The following is a 21,736-nucleotide window of genomic DNA, read 5'->3' as shown; positions in this document are numbered from 1 at the left end:
ACCCAATCTGGCAACTAAGCACCACACAACTGCTCACTCACTTTCCCACAGTGGAATGGGGGAGAAAATCTGAAAGGTAAAAGTGAGAGAAACTCATGGGTTGGGACAAAGACAGTTTAATAGATAAAGCAAAAGCCATGCAGGCAAGCAAAGAAAAATGAGGAATTAGTTCACTGCTTCCCATGGGCAGGCAGGTGTTCAGCCATCCCCAGGAGACCAGGGCTCCATCACACATAATAGTTACTTGGGAAGACAAACAGTGTCCCTCTAAATGTCTCCCCTTACTCCTTCTTCCCTCTGGTCACTCCCACTTTATATTCTGGGTATGATGTCCTGTGGTATGGAATATCTATTTGGTCAGTGAGGATCAGCTGTCATGGCTGTGTCCCCTCCCTGCTCCCTGAGCACCCCCCGCCTCCTCACTGCTGGAGCAGTACAAGAAGCAAAAAACGGTCTTGACTCTGTGCAACTCCTGCTCAGCAATAACAAAACCTCTTGATAGTATCAACCCTTTTCTCAGCACAAATCCAAAACACAGCCCAGTACCAGTCACCATGAAGAAAATTAAATCTATCCCAGCCAAAACCAGCACAATCGACTTCTTTTCTCTACCAGTTTTGCATAACTGTAGGTATTTTCCATCCCTAATAGGTGTTCTGCCTCCCACCTCCCCAGTGCTGCTTTTGCAGGAAAAGAGTTGGAAATTAATACTAAAGTAGAGTTCCTCAAGGATAAAGGAAGTAACAGTAAAAGAGTCTGTTCCCTGCCATGCACGGTGGAGTTTGAACAAAGCGTTCAGGTCTGAGTTTCCCTGCTGTAAATGGGAGCAGTGGCACTTCCATAATTCAGGAGGCTGTTAAAGTTCATTCAACACTGTCAGGTTCTTGTATAAGGTGGAAATAATCACTTTTGCTAAATTCAATGGTACCTTTGCTATTCTGAAAAGCACACTCATGCTTTAAGATCAGGGCAGCAAGTGATGGGGTGAGAAAACTGACAGAGGAGATTTTGGGCAAGTTAGGAGTGGATTTGAGTACAAGGCTGTTTCTGTTCCTTCTCAGTGAAGCCTCTCTCCTCTTCCTCTGAAATGCTCTGTTCCAAGGCCACAGAGCTGAGAAATCTCATCCTCTCTTGGCAGGTCTGTAAATATGACTATGTTGAGGTTCGTAGTGAGCTGGCTTCTGATTCCAAGCTACATGGCAAATTCTGCGGCTCAGAGAAGCCCGAAGTAATCACATCATATGGCAACAACATGAGACTGGAGTTCAAATCAGACAACACTGTCTCCAAGAAAGGCTTTAAAGTTCACTACTTCTCTGGTATGTGACTGTATTCTTTCCCTTGCTTAGGTGTCTCCTCTAACTGAACCTCTTGGTTCTGGTGAACTTTCTTCAACATCCTGTCAGAGCCTGGCATGGTTCATTAAATCTAAAACCATGGTTGCTCTGTTCTGTGCCGCCTTCATCTTGTGTTCTCAGTGCAGTGTATGTCCAGTTTCATAGTGTGGTGTCAGCAAGATGCATGGGTTCCATCAATGCCTCCAGTCCTTCTACAGCAGGAAGCAATGTGGAGCCTAACCCTAGAAGTTATTTCCATCCCTAGAGTATTAAAGGAAAGCTTTTTCCGCTGAAACTAGAAGATTTAGAAAATTTCCAGTAGTGTTCTATATAGCAATCATTGCCATCAAAGCAGCATGTACAAGTGGAAGTTTTTCATCCTCTGTTCTCATTCCTTTGTCAGAGATATATCTTGTTGACAGGCAGTTCTGGAGGTTAACTGTGTGCCATTTGGAAGTAGAAATTCAATTTTGTGCTGTCTTCAGCAGAGTCCTAGCAGTATTAATGCTTTTTGGGAGAATGATAAGGCAAAACAGCCTTGAATTAGAACAGGTGCAGAGTAGAATCAGGGCTAAGGTTTTGACTTATTAAATCTAACAGGAGGAAGGATGAGGTGGGTATGATTCATCTAGAAATGCGTTTGGGAGTGAGGAGACAGATGAAATTAATGAGATCTAGGCAGGGCATTATCCCAGTAGAAACTGAAGATAAACTTCTCGTAAATTAAACTGGACTGGAAACCATGAGCAGATCCTATGCTCAGAAAGTGAGATTGAGGAGTGCATAGTCTTGAACACACAGGAGTCAAGATCCTGTGGGGCATATTTCAGCTTCATGAAACAGCTCATACCTTAGGTCTTCATCACCTGTCTGTTTATGCTCAGGCAGAACTATTTAGAAATGGAGGCTCATCAGAGCACATAAGAGCTTGAAAATATAAAGTAGATTTTTATCTCAGCTAGTGAATTTCTGTGATGCTTTTCCTGAACTCTGTTCTTAAAGAATGAGATGCTGCTCTAGGTTTCTTTAGCCTAGGAGCATTTAACCAATAAACTAACATTATAAAATAGAGCACATTTGTGATACATTTTATGGAATGTAAGGCAGTTGAAGAGAATAGATCTGGGCTAAAAATCTGACTGGGCTAGTCCAGCAGTAGAGTTGGAGGTTTGCATTGCTATCTGCTAGCCTGGGTATATGGGGCTCTCAGCTGGTGACTCTGGTAGCCTGTGTCCCTGTCAACTCAGTGTTTGTTGGTTTGATCCTGCCCAGACAAGGACGAATGCTCCAAAGACAACGGTGGTTGCCAGCACGAATGTATCAACACCTTTGGGAGCTACATGTGCCAGTGCAGAAATGGCTTCATGCTGCATGAAAACGGCCATGACTGTAAAGAAGGTAAAGTTGCCCACTCCTGCCCTCGGGAAAGCCAAGGTACTTGAAACACTGTTTGGTTCAGGGTGCTTCCTGCCCTGTCCTGAAAGGCAGTTTGTACAGCATACTAGTGCAAGGGCACTGAAAAAGCCCCAGCTATCTGAAAAACTGGGTAGAAATAGGACTGTGACCATTCCCTAGTCTTGCTCTCTGTATGCCCACAGGGAATGGACAGGGTGGGGATGAGAAATTGGACTTGCAAAAGGAGCAATTGTGGGACATCATCATTAGACTGGTCACTGCTGCTTCATTTAATTATTGTGTTTCAGTCAGAAGAGAAAGGATGGGCTGATCTAACCACTTGCTGGTGCCAAGACTAACTTTCTTCCTGCACCCCTGTCCCTGCTATGTGCTCCCATGGCTTTCCTGTATATGGTCTCTGGTCCTTGTCTGACCTCTCCATGAGCTGATACAACTCTCTAAATTGGCAAAATAATGCAAGGCTGAGATAGCACCTGTCAACATTGTGGAGGGGTTGACATCATGGCCCTAGGAACAGCACAGATGAGGTGAAGAAGTGGGAGAATAGATTAAGGGTGTGAGGACATTGGTTGGGTTAATGAGGTCCAGGAGAGTGAGATGGTCCATTTCACCATCTGCCAGGTTAGCTCAAAAAAAATATGGGACAAACCCACCAGAACTATGGAGTGATACTAAAAGGTCGTGTTTGGTGACTGAAGCCTTCTGTGTCTGTGCCCTGCGGAGGGTCTCAGTGGGCAGAGGACCACGTAGGACCCTACAGGGTTGCCACATGAGACTTGCCCCAATGCAATTTCTCTCTCCCAAGCTGGTTGCGAGCACAAGCTGAGTGGTGCAGAGGGAATGATGAGCAGTCCCAACTGGCCTGACAAGTATCCCAGCCGGAAGGAGTGCACCTGGGACATCTCTGCAACACCTGGCCACCGAGTGAAAGTAGTGAGTAACCAGAGAGCGGGTGTGTGAGGCAAGAAGCAGGCTGGGTTGTGAGGAGCTGAAGTGACTTCCCACCACCACTGTGTGAGTGGGAGGCTGGTGCCCTCAGGTCTCGTTTGGGGCTCTTGGAGGTGTGCTTCTTGGGAGGCTGCCCTGGCTTGCAAAAGGGCAGAAAGTCTCAGAGGTACACAAGGCAGACGAGATAGCTTAGAGGAGGCTTCAGCAGATGACAGCTGTGGAGTATTGCCCTCTGTAAACAGATGGCATAAGTGCCCTCCCACCCCTACCCCTCCTTGTGAGACACTCTGTTGGGGCCATATCTACATAAAGTGGTGGCTGAGCCCTCTGAAGGCCTGATGCAAATGGCAGGACATACCCAAAGCTGTGCCAATGGCCCATGTGTTGGGGGAAATAATCCCTGTGCTCAGGGGAAGTAATATTGCAGAACAGCCGTCTGATATGCTGGGCAGAATTTCCAGCTAGAAAAATAAGTGTTATAAAAGGCTTGCAGTTGTTAACTGCTGTCATGCACCCATGTGAGGCAGCAAGGCTGAGGCAACACAGCACACTGATATGGAATTCTGATCTTTGCCACCCTGAGATTTCTCTTGGCTGCAAGCACATTATTCTGTTTTAGTTTGTGGGGAGAGTGAGACAGATGTACCATTTGATCTGTTTCTCACTTGGCATTTCAGCCTGTGCTAAATCACATACTCAGATTTACAGCTGTCTTAATTCTCCATATTCTTGCTCTAGACCTTCAATGAGTTTGAGATTGAGCAGCACCAAGAATGTGCCTATGACCACTTAGAAATGTATGATGGGCCCAACAGCAAGTCACCTATCCTTGGCCGCTTCTGTGGCAGCAAGAAACCAGACCCTGTAGTGGCTTCTACCAACAAGATGTTCCTCAGGTTTTACTCTGATGCTTCTGTGCAAAGGAGAGGTTTCCAGGCAAAGCACAGCACAGGTAAGCTGGTTGCCTGCCAACACCCCAGTGCCAGAAGATGTCATCAAGTCCTACTACATTTTTCACTAGGTGAAAACAGACACACCTTTCTCCTAAATAATCATAGCCTAAATTTTAAGTGGTGTACATTCAGTTCCCAGACCACCGCCAGTGCCATACCATAAATACCAGCTCCCATTATAGCTCAGAATTCTCTTGGTGTTGGACATTCCTGTCCAGGCTCTTTTGTTTAAATTGGAGGTATTTGAGCAACAATCCCTTTTGTTCCACATCAGCCATTGGAAAAGGAGGTGATGCAATTTAGCCCATGTACTGGCCCACTCCCAGAACAGGTTCACATTAGATAGATTATGATAGAAACAGAGCTGTGCTGTGGACAGACACAGCTTGAGCCTCCTGTCTGTGGCAGCACAGGTGGGCGTGTTGTGCCAACATTCATTTCTCTGAAATCCCTGCTACTGTAAAGAGATGAAACATGCTGGAAGTACCGTGCACATGACACCGGTGAAGAAGCGTCTTCCTCATTGGCTGCAGGAAAACTCTGCTAAAGCAGGCACATTCTGCACAAACACAGGGCTACTTTTGTGCATTGTGTGGGCAGAAAAGGATTGTTTTGGTCCCTAGTTTCTGATGTGCTTCTACTTCCTAATGACAAAATACTTGGGGTCAGAAATTCATTCACAGAACAAGTACAAAGAACAAAGCAATTGGTTTCTAATACAATACAATTTCCCAGAGTATGTGTCAAGAACTCTATCCTGCCAGTTTAAACTGATCACCTATTTCCATGTGTGTTCTGTACCAAAAAGAGGAAGTTCCTCCAAGCTCTGTGGGTCTTTGGAGTCATGGGTGACTGTAGAATTCACTGGTTTATTGTAGTTTGGTGCAGTGTTTATTTACTTTCCCTAACGCACTTCAAGCTGGAGGTCTTCTCTGCTCATGACTGATCCAAAAGTGGGATGAGTCTTTGTTGTAAGGACTTTGAGAGACTGTTTTGTGTCCTTTTTTCCCTTCAGAGTGTGGTGGGCTCTTAAAGGCTGAAGTACAAGCTAAGGATCTGTATTCCCATGCTCAGTTTGGGGACAACAACTACCCAAGTCAAGCCAACTGTGAATGGGTGATTGTAGCTGAAGATGGTTATGGGGTGGAGCTAATATTCCAGATATTCGAGATAGAGGAGGAGGCTGACTGTGGGTACGACTACATGGAGGTTTACGATGGTTACGACAGCACTGCACCCCGTCTGGGACGCTTCTGTGGCTCAGGGGTAAGCTGTGTGATAGTGATGATTTCAGAGGGATTGCTGAGAGTGACAAGGAAGTATCCTCATATTGTTTTTGGAGAGGGGCAGCTGTCACAAACTGGTACTGAGAATGCTTTGGGGCATTTGGGTTTTGCTTCTTTCCTTTCCACAGGCAATCACAGCCATTTTATCTGATGTTGTTTATCTGATGTTCCAGTGTTGGCTGGAAAATCCTTACTGCCTGACTGTCCTTTTTAGCCCAGGGCCATGTACAGCAGCACGAGACTGTCACGCTGCTGTGCCCCAGCCCTGCCATGGAAGTGTTGTGTAGATGTGGGAACCGGCTTCCAAAGGCCAGTTTTATTCCCTGTTGCTTCTTGGCTCAAGCCAAGTTAATTTGTGGCCATGCTTTGGCAAGGGTGAATGGTGAAGGGACTTAGAGCTGTGTGATGCTTGCTGCCTTTAGGATGGCATGCTGTCTCCTAAACTGTCACCTGCATCTCCATTTCCAGGAGTGATTCTAGTATGAGTAATGGTGTGTGGTTTTTGAAATCAGAGGGTCTGTGTTTGATTTCTCTAGGCCTTTAGCAATGAAATGGAGATGTTTCTTATTGAATTTAAAGAGAGGCAATCAGGGAGTAGGTGTGTGGAAGAAGTTCTCACAAACTGGGGGAATGGTCTGGAAAATAAACAAAGGCATAGCAGCTTAGTGTGAAAAAGCTCAGGGCAGCTGGGTAGTAATCTACCTACCTGCACACTGACAGATGAAGAATGGCTGGGAAGGGGAAGCACAAGGATATGGCAGCAGGTCACAACAGTGTGGGAAATAACCAGAATTGTTATGTAAGATAAGCACCTGAGTTATTTGAACCCTGGGATAGCCTCAGCTGCCAAACTGGTTCCAGTTTGTATTGTCTCATCTCCTGAAAAAAACAATGACAAATTAGAGTAAACCTGAAGACTGAAACAAGAATATTCAGGGAGGCCTGTGAAAAAAGTACCTGGAAGAACTGGGATTGTAGAGTGGACTGGCATCAGTCTTCAAACATAAAGAGCAAAGGAATATGTTTAGGAAGGCAGATCAGGGCAGGAGGTACTGGGCATTCAAGTCTTCATGTTTACTGGCCAATCTATCTTCACTGTGGGCTTAAACTCTTGTATCATGGTGCAGACAGTTATTTAGTCTTGACCACTGTATGCTGTCTTCTCTCCTTTTCTGCAGCCTCTGGAAGAAATCTACTCTGCAGGGGATTCCATTATGATTCGATTCCATACAGATGACACCATCAACAAGAAAGGATTTCATGCCCGATACATAAGTACCAAATTTCAGGATGCATTGCACATGAGAAAATAGTTTGACTGCTCCTCACAGATACTCTCCATCTGAAGACTGAGACATCTCAGTGTGATCTTTGTCTTTTTTTTTTTTAAAGTTTCTGTGCACTTGGCCAAAAGCAGTGTACACTATTTTCTGTAACTAAAACTAAATCCAGTCTCAAAGGTTTGCCTCTGCAATTATTAGCATGACCCTTTCTTGTTAACCTACCCAGGACCAAAAAATTGGCTTTTAATCATAGCTGCCAGGGCATAAACATTGTATTTTGCACAACTTGCCATGGAGCTGAATGAAGACTGAACTTGAATTGAGAATGGCCTTCGTCTCTTGCATATCTTGTTTCTAGGTGACATTTCCCAAGCATCCACATGAGCTGTCTGAACATATTTTCTGGAGCAGGTGTTTTGGACAGACAACCAGTAGGATTTTTTCAAAGGACTTTGTGAGCTACCCACTCTCCCCTACCTGCTCCAACTACTCTGTGCAATAAGAGAACAGCCAGATGGCTGTGCCTGCATTACTCTTTCTGTCCTCTCTGTTATTGTCTTTCTTATTGTTGAGTGGAGAGCAAGGAAGGGACAGGGACAGCCCTCTTTAGGGCTCCTAGTTACTTGGATTCCATGGAAGGAGAAGGACCCAGTGTTTGGTTTGTAGTAATTGTCATGGATTATGTTGAATGGAAGTACTTCAATGCAGTGCCCAAGGGAAGGGTGGTGGCTGACACGGAAATGCTGTGGTGGGATGCAAGGCATTACTGTGTCATGGTGGCAAAGCTTAGTAACAGGAGTGCTGACAGGATGCTCCAGTTACACCACCGTGCAAACCAGCTCAGAGAGCTGTGGCAGCAGTCCAGGCCCTGTCTTAAATAAGGAATCTCTCCTTCTCACTCCACCCATGCCTGCTTTCTCAGCCTTCTTTGCGCCGCTTCCTTTCCTTACTACCACTTCCCTGTGAGCCCTTCTCCCCGGGGCTCCCTACCACAACCTAGGGGTGCTCTGCAACTTCAGCTGGCCAGAACACCTCACTGAAGGAAACGCTGGGCCCAGGGGAGTCAGAGTGTCCCTGAGGCAGAGGGACACAGGCCATGCTACAGGTCAGCTTTGGTGATCTCTGGGCACCTTTCAAACGTGTGCAAGCTGCAGGCATGGGGCTAGGAATGGAAGAGTTCTTCTGGTTTCTGCTTCCTCCCTGTTTGTCACTGGTGCATGGCCCAGTCTCTTAACATCATGGCAAGGGTGCAAGTGAGATGGTGACTTTGACTTAGGCTCAGAGATGTTCTTGTTTTGCTTGTGAAAGCTACCCAGCCACAGGCTTGAAGATTTAACAGGTAGTTTGGTGCTTCTTTCAGAAAAAAATAAGGAAAAGTGTTTTAGGAGAACCACTGTAACTGAGCAGTTGACATGGGAGGAAAAAAAATATTTTATTCTGAATGTTTCATTAAGGCACTCATGGGCAATTATGAGCTAAAAGCTGAGGTATGTTAGCTTTAATAAAGTATTTATAATCCAAGGATTACTATGTTTACATAACCATTGTGCTGTCAGGCTTTGGAGTGGCACCTCCTCTCTTGTGTATGATTGTGGAGAAGTGTGGGGCCAGTGCCACTGTCCAGCACAAACAACATTCCTGGAGAATAAGTGTGTTTTCAGATGGATAATAAATAGACCCAGCCCTCTCCAGAAATCCATGAATAGAATATGGTCCAAGTATTGTGAATACTAGGAGAAGCAAATGCATGAAATTTTTTTCTTGCTTAGAACAAGAAAAGTAAAGTAATTTATACACAGACACACACAGAGGATTATATGTATATAAAATGTGCATGTAGAAGACCAGTAGTCAAAGCCTTAATAAGTGTAATGTGAACAATACTGTACTGTTGACTATAGCTTTATTGCAGGCTGCATAAAATCATGTTTGTTCTGTTTTGATTTTTGGGTTTTTTATTTGTTTTATTTTAGCTCTGCTTTGTTTCTGTTTTCAAATTTTGTGGCCTTTTTACAGGCAAGACCTCTGATCTCAAGCTGTTTGACCATGCAGGTCTGGGGAAGTGAGCTCTGCTAGATGGGGTGTGCATTTGTCCTTCTCTTCCTTGCTCCAGTTCAAGCAAAATTACAGTGGCTCAGGTCTGGAAATAAAAGTGTGGCATCAATCCCTTCAACAGAAGCAAAGTTTCAGATGACAAGCTGCAGTTCAAGTTTTCTGACCTTCTAGTGGCAGCAATGGCTCTAGGGAAAAGTGACTATAGCAGGTTCTCATGTACTTTAACATCTTTATTCTATGTTCTGGTAATTTCCCATCCACCCCAGACTGATTTGATGCAGATGCTTCCAATGTGGTTTGACAGATCTACTACACTTGTTAATGTTCATCCAGGTGTCTTTTGTGACAGTGTGTTCACAAATGTTGTACTGTGCATTCCAATCAATGATCTATGTAGAATATTTCTGCTGTACTGACTGGACTTAACAGTCAATAATTCTAAATGAGTGAAATTTTCTTAAGGAAAAAAAAATGTCAAATCCTCTGATGTGTGAATATGTATTCTGGTCTTTGTGTGGTTTTACATTTCACTAACTAAAATAATTTTTAGAGAGGCAAAAGAAGAGGGTGTGGGAACTATCACAAATGTACCTGTGCCCAGAACAAATCTCTGCATTCATTAAAGACTCTGGATTCAGTTGCACATTCTGTTGTATGGATGCATTTTCCACTTCTTCAAGGGGAGGAAATTTCTCATTACATTCCTTGTTCTTCTGTTGTTTGTGTCTACTGCTAATACCAGGAAGAAACTTTCCTGTGGGCCTTCAGGTTCGTATTGGCTATTGCAATCAAGGGAGCATTTAGAAAGTGGGGCAGAGAAAAGAAGTTGGCCAGCCAAAGGGCTACATTGTTCCATGTGTTGCTCACACTTTAGGGGCTGAGAAGCAGGTCTGCAGTGAAAAATATCAGGGATCTGAGAATTAGTCCCTAAGTATTTTTCAGAGGGCTAGCTCATTTGCTACACTGCAGCCTATGGCCTTCAGCAGCAGGTCCCAAAGACCCAGAGACGTGAAACTCCTGTGTGAAGGACAGCAGGATGAGGCAGATGTTCCGTACTGCAAAGTTTTAGTCCACATTCCGTGGAAGCAAAATGCTGCTAAGGTAGCACCTAAAATGCTTTTCTTCCTCTTTCTGTCCATTGCTTGATGTCTACCCTGCTTGCTAAGGACCATGTCTGTGTTCTTTCCTCAAGACACACCTAGTTCATTTATGTCCCACCACCCAGAACAGTTGCTGTGGTGTTTGTCACAGCTACCCAAACCTTCACGGTATCTGAATTTCCTCCCAGCTGTTCCCAGGGGCAAAGCAGCAATGGAGATGAAGTAAGGAAAAAGCATCCCCATGTAGCCTCCTGCACCAGAGTACCATGGCAGAGTATGACCCAGTGGCACAACTTACTTCAGACAAAGAATGATGCCTCAGACCAGACAAGCTCATTGGTCTCAGCATCAAGCCAGTAGAAATCTTCCACTTTGTCCTGGCATTTCCAGCAAATGCTCTGGCAGATGAGGTGGTGGCCTTAGAAAGTGAAAGCAGGATTCCTCTCTGTGCCACATTTTAAACGTGCTCTTAGAGCCAGAAGCTGCCTTATTTGCCCTAGAGCTGGTAAAAAAGAGATGGAGGCTCCAGTGCCCTGAAACCCAGCTTCCCATGTGTATGCCAGAGCCTGGATGTGCTGGGAGCCAGCCAGCTTGTCTGAGTCGGCCCAAGAGAAATTCCATCATCTCTTCGCTTTGCAGGTCCCGCATGTATTAGCAGGAAGAGAAGCTTATCGTAAAAGGAGCAGTAACCCTGACACTGGGCAGTCTGCTGTTACTGCATACAGGAATTTTTCATGGAGAAGCATGAAGTGGTGAGTGGGCGTTGGGTTTGCTTAGGATGTGTTGAATATTATCCCAGATATTATCCCCTGTGTGGTTATTTATCCCCTGTTTAGTAGGAGAACATTTTCTCACTGCCCTGTGCTTCTCATGCAGTTGTTTGTGAATTATTGATAGATGTTGTTTGTCACGGTTTTGTTCATTGCCTCAGATGAATCAGCATCCCGGTGGGCAGGAAGGACATGAATACGAATCATCCCCTCCAAGACCTCCAGATGTAAACCTTTTTTTAACTTGCTCTCAACAAAGCATACGTGCTGCTGAGTTGCAGGACTGTCTCTAAGGGGGCAGCCTTAGACTAATGGAATCCTCAAGGTAATCTCCTCCCCATTGTGCCTGGGTCTCATACATGTCTGCTGGTTGTGCCTGCACGTCTGTGCATTTGATGCAAACCCAGATGAGCAGTCAGCAATGGTTTGCCATTGTTTTAGAGTACACAAACATTACAGCTGCAGTCTTCCTGGGAAAAAATGGAGGGACAAGGAGGGATGGACCTGAGACGTGGGCAAATACAATATTTCCATCAAAATAATGCTAAACATTTCCAAAGAGAGGTGGGAATTCTTGCACAGTGCTTTCTTGGCAGTACTCACATGGTCTCTGAGTGCCTTGTGACAACCAATGTCAGAACTTATATTTTGCCACTAGGACTTCTATATGACCATGACGCAGGGGACAACAAGTATCTATGTAAATGAAGAAGAAGACAAGCACAAACTGAACATCCAAACACAACCAAAGGTCACAGGAACAAAAAGCCCAGAAAAAAGTCATCTGTGGTGGAATATTTTTACGAAAACCATCTGGCCTCTTACTGAGAGAAGAGCACCAAATTGTAGCTGGGGCCAGAAATAAAAGACACTACCCTTTTCCTAAGTTAATAAATTTTAATAAAGAGCATCTAAATGCCTGAAGTAATGCTAATGGTAGAAAAGCAGTGCTAGAGAGTTGGTTGCAGTATCCAGTGCTCAGCTAAGTGATCTCCTTGCACCAGCCTGCATAAAGGCTTGAATGCATTCTTTTCATTTGCAAACAGGCTGCAGGGCACCCTTCCCCTCCAGCACCTTGAGCATTCCAGACTGGTGGTGTGCTGGGACTGCTCTGGAGCTCCTTGTAGGCAGCAGCAGTGAGCATAGTGGATGACAAAGGCAGGATCCTTGCCCAGGAGGGACAGCCCTTCCCACACAGGGTGCTGGCCACAGGCGCTGCAGACCTACTCTGCAGTGCAGCAGCAGATGGGGGCACTGCCCCAAGCCAAATTAAATATCAGCTCAAATCTTCCTAAATAGATTTTTGTTTATTGGATCATGAATGTACACACATACAGCACTGTCCATCTGCAAAGCATGGTCTCCACATGCTGTGGGAGCAGCCACAGGAGCTGTGTTGGTGAGAAAACCAGCTGTTTGATGCAGCCACTGTGCTCAATGATGCTGAGCATCAGTGCAAGAGGCTGCAATGTCACCCAGGGCCTCCTGTGGTGTGGTGGAGCTCTGGGAGGTTTCAGGGGTCCCTACTTCGTGCATGTAATCCAAACCTGTGTTTCGACTGCCTTCCTAAAGGCCTAGGAAAGGTGGGCCAGTGCTCCTGCTGTTGATTTTCATAAAGAAGTTGCAAAGGAATAGCCAGTTTCAGGACACTGGAGAGTGGCTCAGTGCTTTTCAGCGGGGGACAGCGCAGAGCTGGTAGGCAGGAGGTACATTGCCTGTCCCACTTAGAGTCGGGGTTATGTTGAGCTCCTGGGGGTTGACAACAGACTTCAAAGTAAAGTTCTGCAAGATGGTGGCTATCAGCAAGAATATCTCCATTCGTGCCAGGCCCTCTCCAGGGCATATTCGTTTTCCTGAAAGTGAAAGCAGAAAATAGAACTCGGTGTTTCTGAGTAGACCAGAGTTTGGACTAAGCAGCTGTGATGCACAGCCCTGTTTACTACACACAGCCAGAGCAGTGAGATGACTGTCAGGGTTACCGAGGACATTTTCAAGAGAAGAATTTGTTGGCAAAAGACCCTTGACCGTTTGGATGGGTGTGTGAAGGAAGAACAGGAGCAGGAGATGACTTAACTATGGAGGGAGCATCACGGGACTCAAGATGAGAGAGAGCAGGGTGGCATAATGCACAGATGAGAAAGTGGAAGGTTGGGCCTATTGGTAGCTGAATGGTTGTGTGTGGCCTAAGAGGTACTTAAAAGGTTCTGTGGAAAAGTGGAGCTACCTCAAAAAGATTCATTCAGGACAACTTGGGTGGTTGTGTAGGAAGGTGACAGGTATTGTAGACAGTGACAGGGGGTCCCATTCACATCATTACATTGCAAGGTCCTAGTAGGAGATTTGAGAAGCTGACAGGCCTGTAGAAGATGGGAGATGCCCCTGGAGATGGGAGCAGCAGGGATGAATTATCCAGAGAGCAGTGAGCCCCAAGGAAGCGCCAGTGGGACTGTGTTGGGAAGAGGCAGTTGTGTGTTTGCAGGGAAGGGCAGGGCAGTCACCAGAGGAGGAGGCTGACAGGAAAAGAGCAAACCGGTGCTTTACCTGCTGAGAAGGGCATGAAAAAGTCACTCTTCCTAAAGCTGCCATTCTTATTCAAGAAATGTCCAGGATTGAACTCATGTGGGTTTGGAAACTCTTTACTGTCATGGTGGACAGAAGTGAGGACAGGGTAAATCGTGGTGCCCTGAAGTAACACAAGAAGAACAGAACATGAAAGGCAGGCAAATTAGAGCACTCAATCTCACTCAAACAAAAGTTGAGACTGTGCTGCCCTGTATAACCCTACTAGTGCCTTTGGTTTCCTTTTGGGACCCTTCTTGAGAGGAGGCAGCTTTAGTGAGACCCTATTGAATGTCACAGCAGTTATTGCTCTTCCTGAATTCTCCCTCTCGTCTCCAGAACATTCATCCTCACCTTCCTCTGGTCATCTGGGGACACCCCACCTAAGTCTGTTTTCTTGGTGTTTCACAATAATGACCTTGTAGATGCACCATGTCCCATTTTTTTTCTGCAAGTCCAAAATATCAAAAGCACACAAGGTTGTGGAAAAGAAGCTTCTGTGGAATTCCCCTCTTGTCACAAATTTCTCCTGCCACAATCCTCGACCTTCCCACTTCCTGGCCAGCCATTAACAGGGGCTGGAGTATTCAGCAGTGACAACACAAGAGTTCTCTGCTGGTAACTGAGCAGTTCTCTGGGTGCTGCCTTATGATTTTACACAGACAGCTGGAAATCACACCACCAGCAGCCCATGTACTGCTGTTTCCCAGCTGCCCACAGTCACTCAGAAGAGCAACGAGCTCTGCTGCAGCAGGCCAGGCCAAGCCATGGGCTGTCTAGCCCACCAGCCCACCTCTGGCAGTGGCCAGCAGAGACTGCCTCAGGAAGCCTGCTAGAACAAAGCAAACAGGTCTGGCTTGTTCCATTCAATGTAAACATACCCTACAGCATTTTGTGGCTCAGAGGCTTTCTGTGCTCAGTAAGCAGCAACTGACTTTGCTCCCAAGCATGTGCGTAATCCTGGATGGTGGTGAGCAGCTGCTCAACTTTGCTGCCTTTTGTGTGAAGAATAACTGCTCTGGGTGTTTGTGAACCCACTGTGCTTCTGCAAATAGGTAAAGCTGCAGAGCAAGGGAACAAAAGTGTTGGTCAGAGCTCCTCTTCTAGTCTTGGCCTATGGAGCATCAACAAGGAAGTACAAGTGAGCTACAGCTGCCTGAGGATAAAACCCTCACAAAGGGCTGCGTGAAAACAAGGTCAGGCCACAACAATCCTGACTTGTAGCTTGTAACTGACAGCCCAAGAGCTGCTGAACTTGAGGGAGCTAACCTTAGGAATGACGTAGTCTCTGAAGCTGGTGTCTTTGGTCACAGTGTGAGGGAGAGCCAGGGGGATAAGAGAGATGAAGCGCTGGATTTCATGGACCACAGCATCTGTATAAGGCATCTGGGTCCGGTCAGCCACACAAGGTTTTCTTGATCGTCCTACTACCTGGTCAATCTCTTCTTGAACTTTCTCTGTCATGAGAGGCACAAACCATCAAATGGGTAAATAATATCAAACCTATTTAAATAGATTGCCCTAAGCTGTTTGCAAATCACAGATGGCAGAAGCATTAAGTTGTTTTTGATGTTGACTGGAACAGCTCTACTGCTGCCCATGCAAAGAAAGTTCTCCCACTGATTTGGCTAAAAAAAGTTGTGGACACAGTCAGGTCCCAGAGAGAGAGAGAGAGAGATGAGAGGAAAGTCTGGGAGAAGGATGTGGTGTTAGTCATGTGTCCAGCCCAGGGAAATAGCCAGTAAGGAGAAGGTCACAAACTGGTACCTTGTATCTTTGGATATTTGAGTAGAAGCAGAAGCCCATATCGTACAGTGGTGCTTGTTGTCTCAGTTCCAGCAATGAACAAGTCGAAGGTGCTTGTTATCAGGTTCTTCATGTGGAAACTGGAATTGGGACGATCTTTCTCCTAAGGAAAAGGCTTTGTTTTTTCTCTGATTGAGCTGAGAAAAGTGGCCTTTTCTCATGTTATCCCAGCCCTGCCTTTTCTCCTAGAGCTGTTTCTCTGCTAAGGTGCAGCAGCCATCTGGGATGTTGCAATGCTACCTTGAGCAGTGAACTCAATACCAGCCTTCTTTTAGGCTGTACACTGAATGGCACTCCAGTGCTTGTTTGCTGTGCCAAATGCTTTCCAGTGAAAGAACTGCAAGACCAGACTGAAAAAGTCCCTGTGTTTTGGTGAAAGCAGAGGAAGCTCTCCCTCTCAGAACAGCTGCAGCTAGTGGTGGCTGGTGAGCATGCAGACCCAGAGCTATAAGCAATAATACAGGCAATATCTGGGGGTGTTGTTGCTGATTTCCCATTGCACAGCTGACTGGGAAGGGGTCATCCCAATGTCTGTGTTACTCATGAGAGGGAAGGACTCAACATAGGTGCGTTTGGGGAGAAGCTGTGCCCATGTATCTCCTTACCTCCTGCATTTTGCAGAGGAAACAGTCGATGAAATCCTGAGGGGAGCTGGGATCTAGGCAGGCTTGGTGCAACTTCACCTCCTCTGCTACAAAGGCTTTTAGAGAATCAAATTCTGCAAATATATTGTTGTGTGGGCCAGGCAGGTAATCCAGGATATTTGAGAACATCTGGTAGAGCTGGAAGGAAAGAAACAGGAAGCTCCCTAGTATGACATTTGCCCCATCCTTTGATATTAGCCAAAAGCCCAGGAAAACCACAACCCTGCCCACTGAGCCAAGCAGAACGACTGTGATGCTGGGCAGTCTGGCAGGGCTTGCTTAGTAGTAGTAGTAGCAGTAGTAGTAGTAGTAGTAGTAGTAACCTTAGAAGTGGAGAAGGGTGTCCTGGACTATTGGGAAGATGCACTTAGCTGGCAAAGCCAACTCCAGCTTTGGTGAGGGAGTTTCTTGCTCTTGAATGCAATGCCTTCAGTGCAGCAGAGCAGGGTCCTAATTAGACGACTGAAATGGAACTCCATTGGGAGGGAGGCCTCCTGCTCCCGTGGGAGAATGTTGCCACTGTGAAATGCCTTGTCATGGGGTGACTTTACCTTTAAGATGGCTTTGGGAGCTAAGGAAGTTGCAGCTGCTGGTGGCTGATGGGAGTCTTTTCTCCTGACCAATTATTGGTAATTTCTAAGAATTGACAGCAGTTTTGACCATTGAAAAATGAGATCATCTTGTGAACACCACCTTAAGATGTAAAGCCAGAGTTTTCTTGATCTCTTTGGTTTCCAGCTTCTGAAGAGGTAACAGGCTCTATCTTGGCCCTCCTCCCCCTCACTCCAGGCCGGACAAGGCCGTGGGCGGGGGGGGGGGGGAGAAACGGAGATGGCCAGCCTGGCTTAGTTTGTAGATTTTGCTGCTGGACTGAAACCTGACACCATGAACACTTGCAGCTTTTCCAAGACTTTAATTCTTTTACTACCTAGATAAAACATACAGATTACTCCTTTTTCTCAGAGAGACAGAGAGAGAGAGAGAATCAACATGAAGAAGACATCATAAAATCATCAAAGACAGTGAAGAAAAGAGTTAAGTTTTAGATGGGGGAAGAGAAAATAAGGAGATGCTTTATAAGCTGAAATATTTTTCTGTTAAAGCTATGGCGATGGACAATAGTGTTCCAAAAAAAAAAACCCTCCTTTAATTCATGACAGAGTATATTGGGAGGAATGGAGTGTTCAAAGTGTGGATTTTGAGCAAAAGGTGGAGTAATTGTGATACAGTGAGGTGCTAGAACAGAGTGAGGCAAAGATTTGAGGCCACTTGAGGCAATGAGAAAACTGTTTCTAGAAAAGCTCACAGAAACAGATGAAGAGAACTTTTGGCTTAGAATAACTCATCCTTAAAAATTACATCCCTAGACTCATGGCCCATAACACACCTCAGAGTGATGTGAAATGGAAGGAGTGAACTAATGACAGGATTTCCAGGAAGCTGACATCAGACAAATAGAAAACTATAACAGGAATAATTTTCTTGTGAGAAACTCCATAGATTAGCAGAAGAAGACTTCTGTTTCTCTACAAAGACTGATGAAAAGACTCTAGCAAGAATTGAGACTGTTTTAAACACCGAAGTTCCAAAGTTTTTTGTCTCTATGTTGTCACGTGAACAAGGGAATGGTGGGTAGTGGGGGATAAAAGGGTTTTCTGGAGGTTTATTCTGGTGTTCTTATTCTTGTAGTTTTGTTAATAAACCTTTTTTATTCCTTTTAAGTTTTAACCTGTTTTGCTCTTGTTCTAATCTATATCTATCAGCAAGAAATAAATAAGTTTTCTAGTAATTTTTTAGTTACTGCTTTAAAACCAAGACATGCCTACTGAATATACCTGTCCCCAGCGGGAGTTCATCATATCAAAGATGTTGTTCATGTTGTTCATCAGAGCCAGGAACTTCTTGTCCTTGTAATCATATCGTTTCCCAAAGACAATGGAGCATATGACATTGGAGACAGCACAGCTCAGCATGTAGGTTGGGTCAAAAGGTGTTCCTGTGATTGCAGAAAAGTTACAGACTATAAAAAAAATACCCATGAAATGTTGTATATCTACTAATGGCTACTGTGGGTAATCTGAACTCTGGTTATCAGTGGAAATAGCAGATCAATCTCTGAGTGACACAGAAGGGTCCTCCAAAGAGAATAGAACATGACCACAAAATTACTACAGCTTTGAAATAAAGGGGTAGCTGGTGCATGGACCAAATCCATAGGAACTTCATTCCGTGCTAAAGATGTGAGCTCTCCTAATACAGCCTATTTTTTTCAAACATAAAATATATTAAAGATGGACTGTACCCTTTGTTTTGTTGATCTCTTCCAACAAGTAGTCAGATTCCTCCTGTATCCTCTCTTCAATGCTCCTCTTCCCCATTCCAAAGTTCCGCAGAGTGGTGAGAGAAAACCGCCGGACATGTAACCATGGCTCATTGTTGCTAAAAATAATCCCTGCGGAGGAAGAAGGAAGAGAGGGACTTGTAACCATGGCTCATTGTTGCTAAAACCAATCCCTGCAGAGGAAGAAGGAAGAGGGAAGATCTGTCTTGGGCATGCTGGGTGTGAGACGAGCAGTGGCTCATGGTGACAGTGAATCCTGTCCCTGGAGAGCACTGACATGGCAGTGTCACAGTGTACTGTGGTTTGGAGGTTTGTAGTCCAACTGCCTACTTTTGGCCTTCTCCACTATATGCCAAACATCCTTGTGAATAATTCATCACTCACCCATAGACAATTTCCCTTGCTACAGCTGCTGGTTGCTGCCCCTTTCCATTTCCCTGCCCAGCTTTGAGAACAACCTGGCGCCCCTTCTCTGCTACCTCTCACCCTTTGAAGTGGTGGAAGTCAGTCATTACTGCTCTCTCTGGCTTTCCCTCTCCAGGTGGGTTGCATTCACCCCTTGCTGCTTTCCCTCATGCAAGGTACACTCCAGCTCTAACCTACTGAAACATCCTCAGCCCTTCCCTTCTCCTTCAGCAGCAGCTCAGACAGCAGCCATACCTAATCCATTGTTAGCCCTGTCTCCAATTGGCATGTGTCCTCTGGCAGCAAACTCGTCTGCGCGATCAAGCAAGGCTTCTTTTACCACATCATGACCATGCAGCACCACCACTGGGTCAGAGCCCAGGTGCACTGTGAACACTGGTCCATACTCTTCACTGAGCTGTAAAAATGCAAGAGAGAACATGGCCATGGAGCAAATAGCGAGGACGAGTGGGAAAGTCTCCTTGCTGGTGCCTCTCACAGCAGGCAGTTAGCCTCACACATTGGTAACATCAAGATTTGGTTCTCTCGTGATAAATGTGGCTGTGGAGATAGCTCCCACTTATCAGGCCCTGAACAACATGGCAACAGCAATGAGGGAAAGCAGCTGCAATCCCCATGACTTTTCTGCTCCTCTGGAATTGCAAGTCATTGAGCCATAGCCTCAAGCTGACGCAGTGCACAAGTCCCACACATTTCTCACCCACAGCAGAAAGAGAGGAGAAGAAGAAGTGACCTTACCTTCTGGAGGGTTTTGGCCAAGTTACTTGGCTTCACCTGCAGCAGGTTACCTATAATGGGAAGGGGAGCTGGTCCTGGAGGCATCTTCCCCTTTCCAGACCTTCCTTTCCATGCTGCAAAGGAGAGCAGGCAAGCAATGCAAACCAGGAGGACAACAGTGACTCCTCCCAGGAGCTCCATTTGCTTCTGTGGCTCAGGAGGGAGTGACTCTGGCTGCCAGATTCTGAGTTTATATACCGAAGGTCTGTGTTAGCTCAAGGTCAGATTTTGGGTCACATGGCTGAGTCAGTGAGTGTTACTAGTCAATCATTTGCTAGATCACCCTGTGTTATGAAACTAAGTCTTTTATTAGTATTAATTATTCATTGAAGACACACCTTATCTCAAACAACTGCAGACGCCAACAGAGATTAGGATATCTGTAATGGGTTCATAAAACTTGTTTTACCTAGAGTTAACTGTTACAGAGATCATGCGAGGGGCACACTTTCCTACTGAGGTGCTTACAGATACTCACTGTCACAAGAGCACCTTCCAAGTACTTCAGTGACATTTGGGTTTTCTGTTCTTCAGAACTGATTGGGCAAGCCCTCAATGGTGTGAGCCATCATTCCTGAAATCTTCCTGACATTATTAGTAAAGTTCATACTGCGTGTGATTTGCCAAAGGACATGCAATTGTGTTTTCCCCAGTGCACAGCAATAGCCTCAGTCTCTCTCCCTAGGGGTGTCTGGCCTCACAAGGGAGGAAAGTATAAAATCTCTATCTAGCAAGGCCAGAAAGGTCTCCAGACATGACAATAGACAAGAAAGGACTTGCTGGGTGTGACAAAATGAAGATGTAAGAAAAGGGGACGAGCCCTTGAGACTCTGACCTCTTCAAGGTCTCCTAGAGGAGAAAAAGAGAAAAACAGTCAGAGAAGAGAGAAATCCAGAACTTGAGAGAGTCTCTGTGAAATGGCTTCCCAAGCTGGGACAAAGATGCACTTGTCCAAGGCTGGGTATAGACCATTGCAACCTGGCAACTGGTCCTTGCTCTTACCAAAGAAGCTCATCTAACCTACTGCTGGAAGCTGCCATGCACAGGTTCTTGTTTTGTTGATGTCTGATTCCTCTTTGAGGAGCTAGTGCCCTGGAAGTTCCCTAGGTGCTCTGGGAGACAGCAGAGCATGTCCAGTGTGTTGCAAGGGCTTAAAAAAGAGCTGGGGGCTTCCTGCCCAAGGTTACTCAGGGCCAGTGTACCAGCGGGGTCCCAAGAGCAGTGGCAATGGCTGGTAGAAACAACCCTCAGGGCTGTGCTTAGCTTGTTCAGTCTGGCCTTAACCCTCCTTCTCTCCTGAACTGTGACACATTTGCAAGAAAAACTGATCAGAAGGTGTTGGAAGGATAGGGGATGTGGGACTTGGTGGGAACTAGCAAGTGGCCTGGGTGAACTGAGTGTTTTGTTGGAACGTGCAGTGTTTGCTGTACAGGAGTGTATTGATGTGACTTCCCTTCCACTCAGTGGAGCTAGTGAAGGTATCCATCCTTTGCAAATGTTTTTGTACCTTCCCTACAGAGGGGAGTTCTAAGTCATTGTTGTTCTCTTGGATAGATGCAATAATTTTCTTGTTGTTCTCTTTAAATCTCATTTTACTTCTTAGAGAGCCATACTCAATACTTTGGTGGAAAAACTGAATTGCCAACAACTTTTGGCTAGTTGCTGATCTGCTGGCCAAATTCCTGCATCATCTCAGATGCAATTGGGGCAGTTAATGGAAGTTCATGTAGGTTCATGGACTTGCATCTAATGAAAGGAAAGTTCATGAGAGTTTGTACTGCCACATGAAGTAGCTGCCAGCTACCAGGGTTCATGACATCACCACCTCTTCTACAAAGTTCCCTTGTTCCCATGACACACATTGATCAGACTAGAGGTCAATAGAGACGTTTCTTTCACCAGCCTTCATCCTCTGCATTTCCTTCCTGTCTGTGGTGGTCTTGGGTGCTATCTGAACTGGTGCTTACTGCTGGGTCACTGTAATGCATGAGAACTATCAAAGGGGTGAAGAAGAGATTTCTGAGGAAGAGAGACC

At 45.6% G+C, this 21,736-nt stretch overlaps 2 protein-coding genes across 2 annotated transcripts in view; one reads left to right on the top strand and one right to left on the bottom strand.

Annotated features, from left to right (window-relative positions):
- Positions 1-9,765, top strand: part of TLL2 (tolloid like 2) — an 85,958-nt gene extending 76,193 nt beyond the window's left edge. Inside the window, exons 16-21 of the mRNA XM_014250242.2 lie at positions 1,139-1,319; positions 2,610-2,735; positions 3,559-3,686; positions 4,440-4,653; positions 5,670-5,920; positions 7,119-9,765. Of these exons, the coding sequence (XP_014105717.2) occupies positions 1,139-1,319; positions 2,610-2,735; positions 3,559-3,686; positions 4,440-4,653; positions 5,670-5,920; positions 7,119-7,253 (1,035 nt within the window). The 3' untranslated portion in view covers positions 7,254-9,765. The remainder of the gene's footprint in view (positions 1-1,138; positions 1,320-2,609; positions 2,736-3,558; positions 3,687-4,439; positions 4,654-5,669; positions 5,921-7,118) is intronic.
- A 2,671-nt stretch (positions 9,766-12,436) lies between these two features.
- LOC102107291 (cytochrome P450 2C20-like) lies at positions 12,437-19,876 on the bottom strand. The gene is made up of 9 exons (XM_005520536.3): positions 19,663-19,876; positions 19,159-19,321; positions 18,460-18,609; positions 17,993-18,153; positions 16,119-16,295; positions 15,475-15,616; positions 14,977-15,164; positions 13,690-13,831; positions 12,437-13,001 (listed from the first exon to the last, which is right to left on the bottom strand). The coding sequence occupies exons 1-9, from the start codon at positions 19,840-19,842 to the stop codon at positions 12,820-12,822; spliced, it is 1,485 nt and encodes a 494-aa protein (XP_005520593.2). The 5' UTR covers positions 19,843-19,876; the 3' UTR covers positions 12,437-12,819.
- Between the last annotated feature and the right edge of the window lie 1,860 nt (positions 19,877-21,736).

The sequence above is a fragment of the Pseudopodoces humilis genome, chromosome 9 (assembly GCF_049639895.1).
Source record: "Pseudopodoces humilis isolate 2021_Gansu_Grassland_sample_001 chromosome 9, ASM4963989v1, whole genome shotgun sequence".
NCBI classification, from domain to species: Eukaryota; Metazoa; Chordata; class Aves; order Passeriformes; family Paridae; genus Pseudopodoces; species Pseudopodoces humilis.
This window is presented reverse-complemented; position numbering and strand designations above follow the sequence as displayed.

Bases quoted from the DNA above. Each gene is read 5' to 3' on its own strand.
- LOC102107291 (XM_005520536.3), bottom strand. From the start codon at position 19,842: ATGGAGCTCCTGGGAGGAGTCACTGTTGTCCTCCTGGTTTGCATTGCT. The intron at 16,296-17,992 runs GTATATTCAGTA...CTTTCCTTCCAG, and splicing joins TGAACTCCCGCTGGGGACAG to CTCTACCAGATGTTCTCAAA. The intron at 13,002-13,689 runs GTAAAGCACCGG...TTTCACTTTCAG, and splicing joins TTTCATGCCCTTCTCAGCAG to GAAAACGAATATGCCCTGGA.